This window comes from Aythya ferina, assembly GCF_964211825.1.
Source record: "Aythya ferina genome assembly, chromosome: 4".
Classification (NCBI taxonomy): domain Eukaryota; kingdom Metazoa; phylum Chordata; class Aves; order Anseriformes; family Anatidae; genus Aythya; species Aythya ferina.
Window position 1 is genome coordinate 16,553,689 of NC_140300.1, and position 17,938 is coordinate 16,571,626.

General features: G+C 35.7%; 1 protein-coding gene across 7 annotated transcripts in view; it reads right to left on the reverse strand.

The window, feature by feature from the left end:
• The window catches only part of LCORL (ligand dependent nuclear receptor corepressor like), a 78,883-nt gene that overhangs the window by 18,558 nt on the left and 42,387 nt on the right, over nt 1-17,938 (reverse strand). For 4 of the 7 annotated variants that reach the window (XM_084517338.1, XM_084517334.1, XM_084517333.1 and 1 more), the window contains one exon: nt 8,553-8,643. In XM_084517338.1, the coding sequence (XP_084373464.1) occupies nt 8,553-8,643 (91 nt within the window). Of the gene's footprint in view, nt 1-2,982; nt 7,130-8,552; nt 8,644-17,938 lie in introns of those variants that run through there. The other 3 variants (XM_084517337.1, XM_084517336.1, XM_084517339.1) reach the window with 3 other exon arrangements.

The window sequence follows — 17,938 nt, forward strand, 5'->3', positions numbered from 1 at the left end:
GTTTTTTAAATAAATTACAGTGGTGCATCACAGGCTCTTCATTGCAATATATTACACAAACATATACACACGCACACACAGTTTCCTTATACAGAAACAGAGATAATCACCACTGGAATATGAAACTGCTGTGTCAAAGATTAATATCCATTAAATCTCAAATATAGGGTAGGTCTATATCTAAGAAAGACTTCCGAGCAGTTTTCTCAAAGATATTAACTCAAAATAAAATCACTGATGAAATACTACCTTAACTATTTAATTCATTTCTCATAAATTATTAAAACTAATGTAACTACTTACCTAATCAATCATTTATATTGAAAAGCTGAAAAATTTCCATGGTAGAAATTAATACAGATAGTTCTTCAATTAAATACAAATTCCTTACACTGGATAGCAACTATCACCAGATAGTTACCATCTAATTCAAATGTTTTACTGAAACCAATTGCATGAGCAGAAAGTATTAGAAGAATTCTGTTTTAGAAAAGTATGTATTGTTTAAACATATCACCAAACTCTGAACATGACACTAACTTTTTGTCCTAATATTATCTTATGTAACTTTTTGCATTTAAGCCTGTACTTCAGAAAACCTTCATTTTGGTTAGTTTACAATTGTGCTGAACAAGGAACATACATATTTAAAATGGAATATATTTATTAAAAAGTTACCTATTTTTTTGTTAGCTCATACCCAATGTAATTAACATCAATAGTAACTTTTAGCTTCAGGTTTCTTTCTGGAAGTTATACACACAAATTTGTATTTTTAATGCCCCATGTGGATTTTAATGTTTAGAGTTTGAAAACAGCCAACTATGCTTAATAATCCCCTGTGTTCTTTCCTTCCTCTGCAATATTTAGTATGAAATGGAATATATTGAAAATCAATCATTAGGTTCTACTGCTAACTCAAAAGCCTAAGATAATTGTGATGCTACCAATTGAAATTGTGATTATATTTAAATTGGAGACATAAAAAGACTAAAACCCTCTTTGCACTTGCAATTCAAAATAAAAACATGATTCAAGGGCATGTTATGTCAGGTTTTAACTATTTTTGAAACACCCCTGCACTGGGAAGAGTCAGAATGTTATTTCTCTGGAGTCACGAGGTGTTGAACTGCATCACTATACTTGGGAAAAACAAAGCTTATTCTAGTAATACAATTATGGATAAAAAATAATTGCCCTCCCCACCATGACTTTAATGAAATAATGTATCAAAAGGCTAAAGAGAAAAAAAACAACAAAACAAAACAAACCAAAAAACACCCCAAGCACCAGGTCTTCAGTATTTTGTTTGTAAATCACAGTCCTTTTGCTATGTAACAATTTGCTACCTGATGGCTACTGTACAGATTTTATGGACAAATCTCTAAACAGATGTCTGTGTCTTTCCAGGCTTGCAAGCTCTGTCTAATGATGTTTCACTGGAGATATTTTAATGGAGACTGCTTGTATCCAGAATGTAAGTAATTGCTACTTCATATATGCTCACTGGCAGAAGAACCTTCCCAAGTGCTAAAACCTTCTCAAAGTTAAAACTGCTCTGAATTTGATATGTTGAGATTAATCTATTAAAAAATAATATGCTGGTTACTGCGGACATACTGGACACTCTCGTAACATGATTTATTTCCTAGCTACCTACCCTTCTGTAACACAACTAAAACTTGCTTTCCCTTCGTGTGTGTTAGTTTCTAAAGCTGACAGACAACTTCACCTAGGGCAATGCTACCATACTCCAAAAGGTCTCTGAAGCTTGTGAAAATGCAGCAGCCTTGACATGGTCACCATCTGGGAGTAGAGTTTACTCTGCAAACACACTGAAGCTTTAAAGCAACACTTTTTCTTTCAAGAGAGAGTCTCTCTCTGTAGAGATGTCCATATATTTAGACAAACTCCTTTAATAGCTTTTCAATAAAATTGAAAGGGCTCCCTGTAGCCCTTTAAATTTGTGTTGTCACACAGCAGTTAAGACTCTCTTTGGGACAAAGGACTTTAGCATTAATGGCACAGAAGGACGAGCTATTTCACAGCTGCATCCTTCCTTCACAGAGCTGCCTTACACTTCCTAAAACAGACACAAAAATAGGTGGCCAGTGAGAGTGGATAGGAAATGGAGGAGTTGAGAGGAGAAGGGAGCAATACACGCTGCTCCCCCAATACCTTTCGTGTACAAAACCCCTGAAGACAAAGGTCAAGCATGGAATTACATTAGTTGTAATGGAAGGGGCATTTAATACCACAGAGTGATGATCGACTGGAGTCCAGAACTGGCACAAAGGCAGAGATTTGGTAAGGTTAAAAACTAGCCCTTCAGCATATTATTTTAGATATAGGCAAATATTTATTCTCAAATCCGGAAAATTCTCAGGAAAGTGTTCTTATGAGGGGACTCCCAAAAGATCTCCTTCCCTAAAGTTCTGTCCCTGTTGGACCGACCTAGCAGTGTCGCTGAAGACTGAGCAGAGAAGCAGAACTGGGAACAGAACACATCTGCAGGTACTTGTATGGACTGCATAGAACTCTGATGGAACTATCAATTTGTACTCACAGAACTTCCTAAGTAAATAAATCTCTCCCCAAAAGCTGTATTTTATCCACAATAGTATTAGTAAAATGAATATTTGGTTCCATTTAAGCACCCATATAGCTTTTGATAATTTTCATTGCAAACTAATTCTATATCTACATAGTGTTGTATTCCGAATTTCCTCTCATTTATGAGTAATATTTCAATTCTAAGCAACCACCCTTCCTTAAAGCTACGATCTCTGCTATATAAAATTCTCATAGTAAATTAGTCATTAAATGCTTAATTTGTACAGGTCTTGATCTAATGCCCCTGTTAAATATGTGCCTCAGGAGTAAGTCAAATGAGTCAGTGTACAGGTTTTGTGTTTCTTTTCTTTTTCTTTTTTTTTTTTTTTTTACTGAATGAGCAAATCAATCACACATCAGTGTTGTAAATTTATGTGCAAAAGCATTGAAGTGCTTTACTACAAATTACAACGTAGAAACACGTTAACTAAACAATTAAATTCATACAATCAGATTTAGGAATATAACAACACAAAGAAGAAACAGAATTACAGTACATTTACAACACAAGACAAATACATGGAATTCATTAGAAAATATTGTAATAAATAATTCATGAATTATAGTGCAATTGATTTATGCATAAATATAACTAATTGCCTAAAAATCAGTTGTTAACAAAAATCTGTCAAAAATCAAGGCAGCCACAGAGTTTTACTAAATTACTGCGACAATGGAAATACTGCAATTAAAAAACAAATACAAGTATTTGTACTGTAAACAACTAAAAAATCAGTCTCACTAAAGTTAATATACAATTTAATATAAAATTGTCATTAGCTACCAGAAATGGTTTAAACAGCTTTACTGAGCAGTAGTTCTAAAAACAGAGGCACTGTTTTTTAATATAAAATACTTGAGAAACATTCAAATAAGTAGAAAGCATGTAGGGCTTGCTTTCGCCTTCATTTAAAATTCTGCTGAAACATGGATTTTCAGAAAATGTCAATTACTAAGTAGTGACTGGTAACTGAATTTATAAAACAGTTCAAAGTGTGTAATTTAAATGACATTTAATGGAGTACATAGGGGTTGGGGAAGGAGAATCTACACATTTCCCTGCCTTTCCTTAGTTGTGTAATCAAAGGTTAGCCTAATAATTAGAAACAAATAATTCTGTTCCTTTAAACACTTACAGGTTGAGTATCATCTATAAACTATCAAAAAATATTTTAATATACTATTTCTGACCAAAAAATAAATACAAGTACTAAAATGTTGAAAATTAATTATAATATTACATACAAAACTACTGAGTACTGTTAAGTCAATAGTAAAATGATCCCTGATATTATGAATCCTGTTATTTTTTTGGTCAGGTCATCTTTTAAATGATATAAAAAGAGTACTGTAACTTGCCTTCAATATAAACTTCAGATTCAAATTTATAATATTGTCTGAGGAGTAGAAAACACCAGTATGGTACAAATATTAGGCAAAGTATTGAAGCCCCAAATTTTTGCAAGTAAAACTGTATAAAGACAGATCTTGAAACGTTTAAGGGTTTTTTCAACTTCACTTTCCAGTGGGGATGCATTAAGAATTTAATCCTTCTGGCCCTCACAAAATATGGCTTAATTCTTTTAAAAGGAAAGATGACCCTGACACTTGCTGTTTTGTAACCTCCTTGTTATCGGGTACAGTTCTGTGTAAAAAAGGATTCATTTTGTAATATGCAAGTAAACCTTAGTCACTGAAGAAGATTCAGTATAGATCTGAGAGACCAAAGAAGTGATACACTGTTTGTGCAGCTTCACTTAAGGAACATTATTGTATTTTAAAATGTAAGTTGTTATTTTTTAATAAGGTTAATAAATATGGGCTAGATTTTGCCATCAATATTGCAAGTATGCTCTCTGCTGACTTTAATGGCAAGTTTATCTAGAAATCAAGTTACCTGATGTGGCCCATATGTATCTAATGTCCCCTTTCAGTTTTTATAATTAACCTATACACAGGCAAATTTAAGTGGGAAAAAAATTGACAATGTATGCACGTGCAACAAATGTATAAAAGTTGGAGAGAAGTCTTTTTCTATCCCAAATTAGATGCATACAGAAGTAATTATATTTTGAGAGGAAAAGGGCATTGATGTTCTGTATCAAACACATGAAGCAAGCCCCCATTCTTCGTATGTAGACACGTTCTTTGTGATATTCCATGAAAAAATTAAGTATGATATAAAGTTCAATGTGAATACTTTGAAATTCATTTAAAAACTGCAATATGAAGGTAATTGGTCTCCCTTAAATTCTATTAAAAGTTACCTATTTAAAGTGAACTGTCTAGCTTCTAACTACCAAATTTATAAAGAATTTATACTATTGAACGTTCAAAACAGCTTCACTGTTCAATATTTGTATTTCTATCAAGACCCTGAACTGCAAATTTGGTTATTAGCAAAATGATAATGTAACTTGGTATTCATTTTGATAAACTGAAAATATTTTGAAATGTCACAGCAGCAAATACATTACAGTTACAGTGAGGTTTTTCAATAGGAGTGTGACACAATCCTTAAATAAATTTTAAGTAGTCATAACGTCAACTAACCAGCACGTTTAAACAAAAAAAAGAACAACAAAACAAAACGCCATTCTCAAGCTCATTCTGTGCACATTATGAACATGCTCTAAGTTGCATTCCAACCTTCTTTTTAAACCTTACAAGTCACCTTATTTTTCAAACTAAAAAGGAAAATTAGGTTTAAGTTTAAATTATTTTATGCTCTTAGTATTCCATCTTATTTCATATTTAATAATTCTATAACTACAGTAATTTCTCAGGTTTCATAAGTGTACACTTTGTAAACACCAATTTCTTTCTAAACCACCAACAAAATTGTCTTAAAATGATAAAAAATGCAGTTTATGCCTGCTAACACACATTTTTAGTAATGAAATGTTTATTTTTTACTTGTATTGGATATTTAAGTAACGATGAAGTTTTTTTCTTTCACAGAATGTACTATATCCTACTAATACTTCACAAATTCACTTTCTTTTAAGGAACTAGCTTTTTAAAAAATCCCTTGCATTTGTATAATCTGAGTTACTTACAATTTATTGCAAGTATTCTGTGAAGTTTAGAAGTTTGCTAACCATTGTTCGTGTATTTCCGTAATAAGATGGTTTGTTGAATGGGTAGAGTGGTTTTTCACCAATTAAAAATTATGTTTCACATGACAAATACTTGTTTTCCCAAAACATCTTTATGCTATTGACTACTAAATAAAACCTGAATCTTTTCACCTATTTATACAAGGATTATATTAAATACACACTATCAGAATTAAGTGAGCAACTCTATAATTCTGTCCACAGTGAAAACCCTGAATAAAACTATTTTTCAAAAGGCATGTATGTGGTTTTTGAACTGTATAATTTCACGTCTTCTGTCAGAGTGAACATATGTATTTCTCACACAGTGTGTGTATACAGACATACATACACACACACACAAAACAATTTGCTAACAATTATTCTACACAGGCTTGCTACTATTTTTGCAGCTGCCAGTCCCTGAATCTGTCATATTAAATAAGCCAGTATCTGGTAATCGGAGTTTCTTCTTCGGCGGAGTCTTCAATGTTCCAGATCTTTCTTTTACTTTATATTCTAAAGTGCTGTGAGGTACCCCATAAATTCCTTGTGCTTTGGAAACACTCATTTTCCCACTCATTACCATTGCAATTGCTTCTTCCATTATTTCATGATCGTACTGCCGATAGCGGCCACGTTTTTTTCTTGGCTGCTTATTATCTTTACGATCCAAACTATCTTCTGTATTTTCTGAGGTTCCATCTACTGTCCCATTCTTAGCATTAAGACACAAAGGAGAGAGGTCCCCATGCAGAAAGTAGGAATCAACACTTGAGTGAGTTACAGGTCCAGAACATTCAATTTTGTTCTGTTTAGGGAGTATATTTTTCAATTTTTGAAGAGCTGATCCTTCTAAGACTGAGGAGGTTTTAGAAACGTGGTACATAACATCCAGAAGACCAGCAGTATCAGACTGTGGTTTGGACACAGAACTTATTCTTAGCTGAGGAATTTTTAATTGTACAGTAGGACTTGTAGTTTCATATTGTAGATTTTCACTTTTTTCTTTAAATTGTGTGACCATTCTCTGTAGAGTTAACTGGTGGAGGTAACTGGAAGCTGTTGGGAATTTTAATTCTGAGGTTTCAAGTAGACTGAGTTTACTTTTTTCTGTGCGCTCTGCTTGAGCTCTTGCCCACAAGGCTACTTTTTGTAGGACTGCACAAGTTTCTTTACTGTCTTTAAATGAATAACTATCATTGAAATCTCGAGTTTTGTTTTTAAAAGGTGCAGGCTTTCCTGCTGGTAAGGCTTCTAAGTGGAGAAGTAAAGTTTTTTGAGGTATGCCATAAAGTATGCCTGCTTTATTTATGTCCAGTGCTCCAGACTGAATGTCTTTCAAAGCTTTTGAGAGCAAACCATCTGCAAACTCAGCACTTCTTTCCACATAGTCCTCTCTGTGTCTGTGTAGTCTCCTGGATGGATGGAATGAAACGATGGTAAACTGATGTATGAGAGACTCTCACACAGCTATGGAAGGGAAGGGTCCACTCCTTTATTATACTCCTTGCTTCGGTAACATCACTGCTTCTGATACTTTTAAGCCTTTGAGATGTGGTAGTTAAATGATTATCCTAGCAAAATGTTACAGTTCTGGTAGGACAGTGTGTCAAAAATCATACGGTGGCTTCTACAGCAGCCCTTCCAAGAACTTTATATCCTAGCTCAGTATTCGATAATATTCTCATGTGCTTGCTATATTCCCTTGTTCACATGCTTGCAGAGCAACACTGTTATAATTTTAATTATACAATTAACGTTCCATTAAATACCCAAATCCTGAAGGAGTTTTTGTTAGTAGAAACGTGACGTTACCGCTAAACAAGTAATAAAAGAGTCAACCCCCTCATAGAAAATTTGCAGCAATAAGTACATAACTACACACAACCATCCCAGACTTACACAAAACTAGGTTTTCTACAACCATAAGGTAAAGAGCTGTAGTTAACAATCAAGTCCATTTTGGCAAAATAAAACACACGTTTAAAAACTTCTAGCCACTATTTACAGCTTTCTAATTACAAAGTCATATTAATTTTTAAACTTCTTCATATCAGCAAATTAATAAAATGCAACTTTACATCATCCAACAAATACTGCTATTGGACTCCTATTGGTAAGAAGTTATTTTGTAAGACGTACAGGTGACAAAAAGGGTCCTGCTATGGCTAGTGGATGGGAGGATGCCAAAATCATAACGAAATCCAATAAAACAATGCGTTTCACTAGCTTTGTGGTAGCTTTCAGCAGATGCAACAACATTTTTCTTGCTGAATAAAGAAATTTAACTATTTGCCACCACACACCATAGCCAGAACCATGATGTAAGTATAAGTATGATGATTAAGAGCTCTCTCTCTCGCGCGCTTTCTCTCTCTCATATTAAGGAGTATTATAGATAACAGTCATTTAATTGTTCATGTTAGTTGAAGAATATTTTAAATCTAAATATTAACATGGTAATTTTTGTCAAAAATTGAAGTTTCCTAAGTAAACTCTGAAAGAATATATTTGCATTCTCTTCTACTGTCCTACTGCTTTTATTGTGTTACAAAATCAATTTTCAGTTCATTTTTAGTAACATGAACTAAAGTTTGGTGATTGTTCTGATAACTTTTCTTTAAACAGAAAAAAAGGAAAAAGACAAATGAAACATATGATATATACATAGACACACACTTATGAGTGACACAAATTCTTCTGAAAGCAAAATATAAACCACACGTGTGTGTCAGTATATACAAATATGTTATGAACATAAAACCTGACTTCAGAGAAGTAAGAGAAACCCCCGATTTTCTTTTACATAAGCCGAAGAGAGTCCTAAACGTTGCTTACCCAGACACCGAGTTTTCAGAACACAATGGATCATATTTGGGTTCTTCCAACCTTGCGCTTTTCTTTGTAGAGAGATCTAGCACTCCATCCCCTGCAAAGAATGAGTAGTGATGATAGCAGTTGTTTAAGGATGACCTCAGACATTTTGTCAGCAATTGTGTTGTAGCTATGGCACAGTTTTGAAGCAGTTAAATTTACCTTGCAAATTTCTGGCATCTTATTCCTTTAACAATATCAGCTGTCTGCAAATGATTTTATCTGATTTATAACAAAATTGTCTAAAATTAAGAAAACTCAAGAACCCATGACAAAATCATGAAATTTAAAAGAAGAATGTCTTAAACAGCAACGTCTGTTTTCCTAAAAATCATGTATGCATGGATACTGCACAGTTTACTTTTAAGGCAACCAGAGCAATGTACTTCGTATTATTGTACAAACATACTGTAAACAAACGAATCTGATAATGAAGTTAAAATGGACATAACTAAATCACAGACTTACAGGATAATTTAGACTAGAATGGTCCTCAAGAGGTCTCTGGACCAACCTTCTGCTCTGAGCAGAGTCAGCTATGAGATCAGATCAGGTTACTGGATGAGAAAGGAATAGTAGTACCCCAATAATGGGAAGAGAGCTCAAGCCCATACTGTTTTCAGTGTATGTGACCTATGTCATTAAACAGCATAAACATTACTAACAGTTTGTTTATACATACTCCCCCTGCTTTCCCCACACAGAAGTAATTGACGTAACTAAAGAATGAAAAAGACCTAAACTAGGGTGGGAGTTCACTCTGTTCAGTCACCAGCAAATGTTATATTCAACATTTATAACTGGATGTTGAAATCTATGAATTTTTGAAATAGCCATATTTTGTTTCAAATCAATATTTACAAACATTGAAAATTAGCAAACCTCTTTAGTGCCTGACACTTTCCTTCCAGTTAGTGTTGAGATTTTTTTGGTTTATATTTTTTAAAATCACATTTAATTTATAGATAAATTGCCTGAACATATTTAATTTCATACCTTTTTTTCTTGGTTTTCTGTTTCAAACTTGGGCTGTTTTGTATGCTTGTGTTATAAGAATCCTTGAGTTTCAACATGTAGCTCAACATTCAACTCTACAAGCAATCTTATGTTAGGCCTTTATACAGTCGTATCATTTTTATGTTATCATGTATTATTTGCAACACATTATCATGTATTATCTGCAAAACATCAATCAATTTTATATGTTTTCCTACAGCCTTTGATTGAAGACATGAAGCATTGGTTGGATTTTCCGAATGCCAAAACTCAAATGTAAATTCAGAATAATTGTTAGGTTAACTCTGCTTTATTCCAATATTGCAAAGAAATGTATTTTAGTGTTAGTTGCCCAACTATTTTATGTTGGAAGAAGAGTAAAGAGAGAAAAATTAACATTGTAGGCCAATGTAATAATATTAAGTGTATTTATAGATACACCACTTGTCAAAGATGCTCCTTTTCTCCTAAACTTGTTCCTTTCAAAGTCTTCCTTAAACCCTAAGGAAGTTAAAGGACGGACTAGTTAATGCTAATCAAGCTTTCTGAAGCAGTAATATTCCAGAAGGAAAAGCCAGATAAAATCGCTACAGAATTATTCTGCAAGGAATATCCAGACGGAATACCCAGCTGTTAAAAATCCTGAATACTTGTAATGACCCTGACTCCTGTGCAACAGACAGATTTCATCTGTTGTACTTCATTAGCGATATAAACTATGTTACCCTTTAAGGGTTTGTGTGTTCTCTTTCAGAATAGTTTCTCCACCTTCGGTTGATATTCACAGGCACTGTGACATAAAAATGTTTAGAAGAGATAGCTGGACGAAGTCACTGGAAAAAATACCTCAGAAAACTACCTCAAAGTTCAAACACATCAAGTTGTAAAAGCTAATCATTAGGTAGACCACTATTATGTGACTTCTAACAACAAAAGAACATCAAGAATAGATTAAAACAAAACAAAAACACCTAAATGAAAACCCATTTTGAGAAACACTGTTGAAAACCAAATTAATCTATAACTTTGAAATAGAGAGTTTTGCTAAAGACATTAGAATATCAAGAGAACCAACAGGAATGGCTCTTTCTAACCACTCCACAAAGGAATTGAAGCTAACAAGATCTCTCGTAAGATTCCACAATGAAATCTAAACAAACCAAATAATTTTTATCTCCAGTCTTTCAGAATTGGCTTTGACAATATAAACCAGTTTGACATATATTTTTATATTTTTCAGTTTGACAAACTGAAAAAATGACTAAAAAGAGGACAGCACTGAAAATACAGACTACTGAGACATGAAATTAAATACATTTTGGGCCTCTAAAAGGTAAGCAGAATGGAGTAACTATTTCAGATTCAAGACAGCTGAACGTTCAACACAGCAAATGCATTTATTAAGTATACATATGACTCTTCCGTGAAACCAATGTTCTATGGGAAGGTGATCCTCAGAAACAAGAGTGAAAGAGAAGCATGAGAGAGATTTGATATCCATACAAAATAGCAGATAAAGTCACCACAGACCAGGCTTTTCTTCAGTGATTTCAGTCAAACAAATAAAAACAATCTGATGCAGGAGGTGCTGATAGGTCAGAAAGTTTCATTAAAATGATCCTACTGTTGGTGGATCTTTCTGCTTTACAGTAAAATAAATTATGATGAAGGAGCACCTCCAATTGGTAGGAATGCAAGAGCACTGGCAATAAATTTTAAGACTAAATGAGATGAAATGAACATATGTATATATAAACAGTAGAGTTCTTCATTTTGGTTAGGTACAAGACCAGAAGTTTACAGAGCCAACTACCTATAACGAGATGCAAATAAACATGTGTCTAACCACATCTCCAAGCCAGGATTTTCAAAAGAAGCCCTGCTTCTGTGGGTACAGCAATACATTTCTGTCCTGCATACAGTTACAAAGCATTCTAATGCTTCCTCTGCTACACTTACACACCTTGTGCATACACTTACCCAGTTAAGTATGATCTTTTGGTATCCTTTGTATGTAATGAGGGCATTAATTTATCCAGGTATTGGTTTTTGTAAGACTGATTTCTCAGCCTAACAAAATTTCTGTTGTAATAGGACGTTCACACAGTCTAGTAATTTTATGTACATATCTCCTGCATGACAAACAGAAATCTGTTTGAACAGCAGTACCCCTTGCGATCATGCTTGTCCCCTGGGCACCTTATTGTAAAGGCACAGAATAGAGCAGTTACAACTCATCCTTCAGCTCCTGCCCTAATATAGGACCCAAATCATACAGTTTTATAGCACTAGGGAACAAAAAACAGATTGTACAGGCGGACAACAAACCTCCATTACTTCCAAGGTAGGAACAGTTCTTTTAAAACCAAACCAGCACTCCTATTATTTCTATCAAATCACTCAAACCAGATGATTTAGGCAAAAATTCTGGAAAGGAAGTGAATAACATCAGGAGCAGAAAAAACTCTATATAATGTGGGTCTAATTAGAGCCATGGAATTGCTTGCACTCTTCATCTGAAACCATGACTTTTACAAAAATAGCCTTCATAAACAGATACTCTGAAATACTGGTTAATATAAAAAAGTTATTACAAGTTTTTCAGGTCTGCTCCTCGTGACCTTCTAATGGAATTCTTTCTGCTGCAATCTAATGATTCTGAATTTCAAAGAAATGGCTTGACCTCTGGACCTGACTGCTCAGCACCACATCACCAGGTACAACAATACCAAGGTACAACTAAGCTAAAACATCTTCAGAATAAATAGGACCACAATAAAGTGAACCTCCACCAGACGAGCAAGGTTAGAGAACAGAGAAAAAATTAGTCTGTATCAGATACCTGAGTTCCTACAATTGGTATTTCAATATTGATTCTAGCAAACGTCATTTTCTGGTTTTCAGTAAATCTTTCACTGCCTGACTAGGTCAGGTATCTACTCTACTCAGTCCTCTGACTCCAGTCACTGCAGAAACTCCACTCCTAGCAAGGGAGAGCACATCAGCCTGGCCACCACCTGCAGCTCGTTCCTCTCCTGCTCTCCCAGCAGATGCCAATGGATCACAGAACCCAGAGGTCTCTCTCCCTGACTGCTGTCTTTACTATCTGGCCTTGGTTCTGTTAACTGGGAAGTTATGAGAGGCCTTTTTTGAACCCACTGCCACTGTCCTGCTCTACCACCTCCTGTCTTAACAGTTCCAGATGTTCATAATTCACTGTGTAAAAGAAACCCCTTACCTTTTTTTTTTTTTTTTTACTTTCCTTTTAAAATGTTTCAGCAAACCCTGCCTAGTTCTTATATTTTTAGATTTGGTAAATAACAATTATTCCTTTGCCTTATCCATCATACTGTGGCAAACCTCAATATATCTTTAAATAGGAACAAAATGACACTGCCTTGTCTCTAACACCTTTCTTGATGATGCCTTGCCCTTCACTGTCTATTTTTATGGAGACACTGTTTTTAGAAAACTATCAGTAACTCCAAAGTCTTTTATTACTTTTTAACTACCATTTTGACTAATTTTTGCTGACCAGTTATTTTGTAAAATGAAGGACTGCCAAATTGGCTATACAGTGGGTGCATGTGGCAAGGTGCTGGCAGCAGAGGGGCTGCCCCATGCTGGTTGACCACAGCTGATTCCAGTCAGCTCCAACGAACCCACTGCAAGACACAGCTGAGCCCAGCAGCCAAGCTGGTGGCACCTCTCAGAAAACATGGGAGGGAAAAATGCCTTTTTATTTTAATAGGCAATATTTTAAATTAACTTTTCCCGAAGTGAGTCACTGTCCATGATGGCAAGCAGTAAGTCAGCATCCTGTCCTTAACTGAACTTACAAGCTCTTGTTTCTGGTCTTATTTCCCCCTCTCTGCCACTGAGGAAGGAAGGAGCGAGCAAATGGCTTGGAGTTTGTCTGTTTTCCACTACTGGGAGTCAAAGAAACAAAACTCTTTTCAGAAGGAGCAGTCAGGCATTGGAACAGGTTGCCTAGGGAAGGTGGTGGAGTCACCATCCCTGGGGGTGTTTTTAGGGACATGATTTAGTGGGTGATACTGACGGTAAGGGGATAGTTGGTCCAGATGATCTTGGAGGTCTTTTCCAACCTTAATGATTCTATGAAAACCCTGGACACTGTTCCAAGGATGACCTTTTTACACAATTATTAAACAAATCGTTTCTTGAATATATTTGCAGATTAAACGATTTATTTTTTTGAAACATAGCTTGTGTACCTTCAAGGACATAGCATTTTCCCCACTATATATAGTGAGAATAGTATATTAAAATAAAAAGATGGTAAAGGATTATTTTATTTGAATTTTTTTTTCAATACACCTGATTGTAGCAACCAAGAAGCCATACATGTTGCGAGTCCAGTTGCCATACTAAGTTGAAGGAGGGTTTTCAAGTTATGAAACTAGTTACTTCTCAAAAACTAAGAATTGTTTTGTTGGAAATTTTGGTGATTTCACATGCATATAGGAAAACTACATAATAAAACGCTGTTTAAAATCATTCAAACTAAATTTTTACTCTGGTTATCCTTACTTTTCCTACTTCAAGAATAACCAACAACGATATAGCTATGGAATAGCTGAAAGAACTTCAGTGCAGCAAAACAACACTCATTGTCACCCAACTCTGGAATTACTAGTAAACAGAAGACAATCTATGATATTAGTTACTAGTAATTTCTACCTATGATGAATCAAGGAGACATGAAAAAGCATTACGCAAATTCTCTTTTTTTTTTTGTGTGTGCTATGTTTACACCCTATCAGTCAACAAAAAATTGTACAGCTAAACTAGCTCCTTAGAGTATGTAATTATACAGTTTGTACTTTTGCCTCTTTGCACGTCGCTCTCCTTATGAGCTTCAGGGTGATGGATCCTTCTGTATCTATTAAGGGGAAGAAACCTCTACATTGAAGCAGCTGCTGCTGGGATACACTCCCTAAAATGCTGCACAAAAAAATTAAAATTGCTGTAGGATAGTCCAAGACTGTTTCTTAATCCACATTTTATTTTGTGAAGATGCTGCTTTATTATTGGCTTCCAAAAACATACACGTACCCTATTTTTGTTAGGCACATTGCAGGCAAAACAAATTTTCTCTTGTGATATAATTACAGTGTACTCTTTTTGAGTCCTTGGTAGCATTAGGAAGCATCAGCCTCTTGTGGTAGGATACTAGCAAATATACTCAAGTTGAAACAGGGGAAGTTTAGGTTGGAAATTTCTCCTAATTTCTTCTCAGAAAGCATAGTCGGGCAGTGGAAGGGGTTGCCCAGGGAGGCAGTGGAGTCACCATCCCTGGGGGTGTTTTAGCAAAAGGTTGGATGTGGTGCTTAGGGAGATAGTTCAGTGGGTGATAGTGGTGGTAGGGTGATGGTTGGACTATTGATCTTGGAGGTCTTTTCTGACACTTTACTGTCAGTTAAAAGTAAGTAACTGAGCCTAGTTATTTACTAGCAAGTGGCAATGGAATTATCACACTTACAGAAGAAAGCAGAGCGTAATTCTGGTACTTCACTACCAGAGGCAGGTGTTAGCTAGAGGTACTTGCATGTCTGTGCTTAAATGCTCATTACTGAATGATTCAGTGCCAGGATTGTGATGGGTTGACCTAGGTCAGCAACTAGACACCCAGCCTCTCTTTTTCTCCTTTGTCAGGAGGCCAGGCAGAAGGAAGTGAGGGGGGAGGGAAGAAGTAAGATGAAATAGCTCATGAGTCAAGACAGACACCAAGTATTGTCACAGTAAAAATGGAGTTCAGTTATAGAAAATTTATTTATTGCTGATTTTAATAGATTTGGGTAACATGAGGAAGACAAAACAATAGAACACCCCCCCAGCTGTTCCCAGGCTCAACTTCTCTCCTTCACTCCCAAATCCACTCCCCCTCTTCCCCTGAAACATGGGTTACAGTCTCCTCTCTGATGCTTTCCTCCTCTCATTTCTCCCCTGCTTGTACGGGCTCTTCACAGGCCTCATTTCCTTCAGGAAAGGCCAAGCTGATCTGATGTGGGGATGTGCACTGGTTGCAGTGCAGATATCTACTCCAGGCCACTCTCTTCCATGAACTGCAGGGAAATACTTGCTCCCTCGTGGTCCTCTCCACAGGCTGCAGGGAAACACCTGCTGCAGCACCTCCTCCTCCGCTCTAGGTGTTTGCAGGGCTGTTTCTCACTCTGCCCCTCCAGCATTTTCACTCTTACATGTTCTCAGAGAGGTGCCACAAACTTTGCTGTTGCATGCTGCTTCAACCTGTGGTGGGTCTGGTGCAGCAGTGGCTGTGCCTGGCAGAGAGCAACCCCCAACCTCTTCCTACAGATGCCACCCCTGAAGCCCTCCTACTACTAAAACTGGCACATAAACCCAACATGCAGGGGTTTTGACAACATGCAGCACTGTTAGTGTCAAACCTGACTATTATGAGAGTTCTTCAGAGACAGCCTAGAGATAACAAAGGAAGGTAAAAAAAACTTTCTGAGGTGAAGATAAGATCATCCAGATGTCTTCAGTGGCAGAACCTTTGCTCAGCACTGAACTAGTGCTTAGCTTGGATCAGCTCAGTGCAAGAAAATGCTTCTTGTGATCTGGAAAATAAAGCCTAAAACTTCCTCTGAAGTAGTTCAAGAATCATTCCCATAGTACAGGTAAGAGGCTACCTGCTTTTATTATTTAGATCTGCCATTTTAAATGAGACTATTGTAAATACAAAGCACCTGCCTAATTAAAAAGATGAACCTCAAGTATTTATGTTTAGGCCATTACCTGCTTCACAGGAGAGAATTTGAATTCAAAGGGTATCAGTTTCGAGGATCCAACAATAGATCAAACATACAGATTTGAACTTTGTACTGTTACTGACATTTCACTTGGAAATTACAACAAGCAAGTAATAGATTAAGAGGTGCAAGACAATTAAAAGACTACTAGAAAGGCAGCAAATAAGAACATACAGCTTTTTTCCTCCAGTCTGGAGACTTGAGTGTTCTGTGTTAGACAATTAAAAAAAAAAGTGCAATTAAAAGCTGAAATCCATGATCAATTGCATAACAGTGCCTAAGGATCAGGATTATATTAGTTGTATAGACTAAATCATCCTAAAGTACCGCTGAAAAGCTTGTTCAAGATTATACCTGTTTATACTTATATAATTAGGGTAAACAGCAATAAGATTCAGATGACATGGAAGATAAAAATACCTCAAATGCTATGAACTTTTTTGGAGAAAAGATCAGTGTACTTCAAAATAGCTGAGTGACTGTAGCAGCAGAATCTTCTTCCTAACCCTACCCCATTGCCCCATTCACCCTCAGCCTTCGTTTTCATTCCTTTAAGACTTATTTATGCTCAGTGACCCAGAACCTGTCTTTGGGGACTTTACAGCCTCATGTATATGTTAGTGTTAAAATTGGTTCTTCTTTATAGCCAACTGTTGAAGTAAGCAGCAGGTTATAGTGCCGATACTTTTTACCATCTTTGGAGTGGGGGTGGGGGGAAAAAAAAAAGCTTCAGTCTAGAGATTGTAAGTCTCTGAAATCCGTAATTCATCTACAGCAGAGGCATGTCAACACACAATTGATATTTTCTCAGGATTTCATCTGCACCAGGTATTTAGTCTGCATAAATTCATGTCTAAATCTAGACATGAACTAGCTAACCACGCAGAATAAAAGCAAGAACTTCAAAGTTTCTTAGTGATTGTCAAAAAAAAAGTTGCTTAAATTTCATAGAACAGGTACATTTAGCAAGGTCAAAATCTTTTTCCCCCAAATGATGCATCATCTAATTGAAGACTGCATCATTAAGTACAAACATATGAAAGCTATTATGAAAAATGTAGTCTTTTAAAAGTTTAATTCTGCAGTTCTATCTTCTTTTAACTTTAGTATGATACAGGTTCACTTCTCTGTGATGAGCAATATAGTTGGACTAACACAAACCCTTGCATTTGTCAAAGATGAGCTGATTTTGCCAGTGTTCACAGTTATACAACATTCACAATCCTTCCCGAAAAATTCACAATCCTCCCTGAAAATAGCTGCTACTCCAAATTAGGTTTGAAGTCCAAAGCACTCTTGTGCTTTTATTATCAGTTTCAGATAACAGTATTTAAGAATAAAGCATGAAAAATCTCTCATTATCATTTACAGATATGAAATATCTTTCCTTGCCTTGAAGAATAAAGTTGTGTTTAACTCTTAATCATTACAGATCAGTTCAGAAAATTCATCCTTCATCCTTCCATCATTTTAATCAGTACTGAAAGAATCAGCCAGAATGAACTTTGCTCTTTGAAACTGCAGTAAATTCTCTTTTCTCAGAAGGCTTAACAGCCCTTT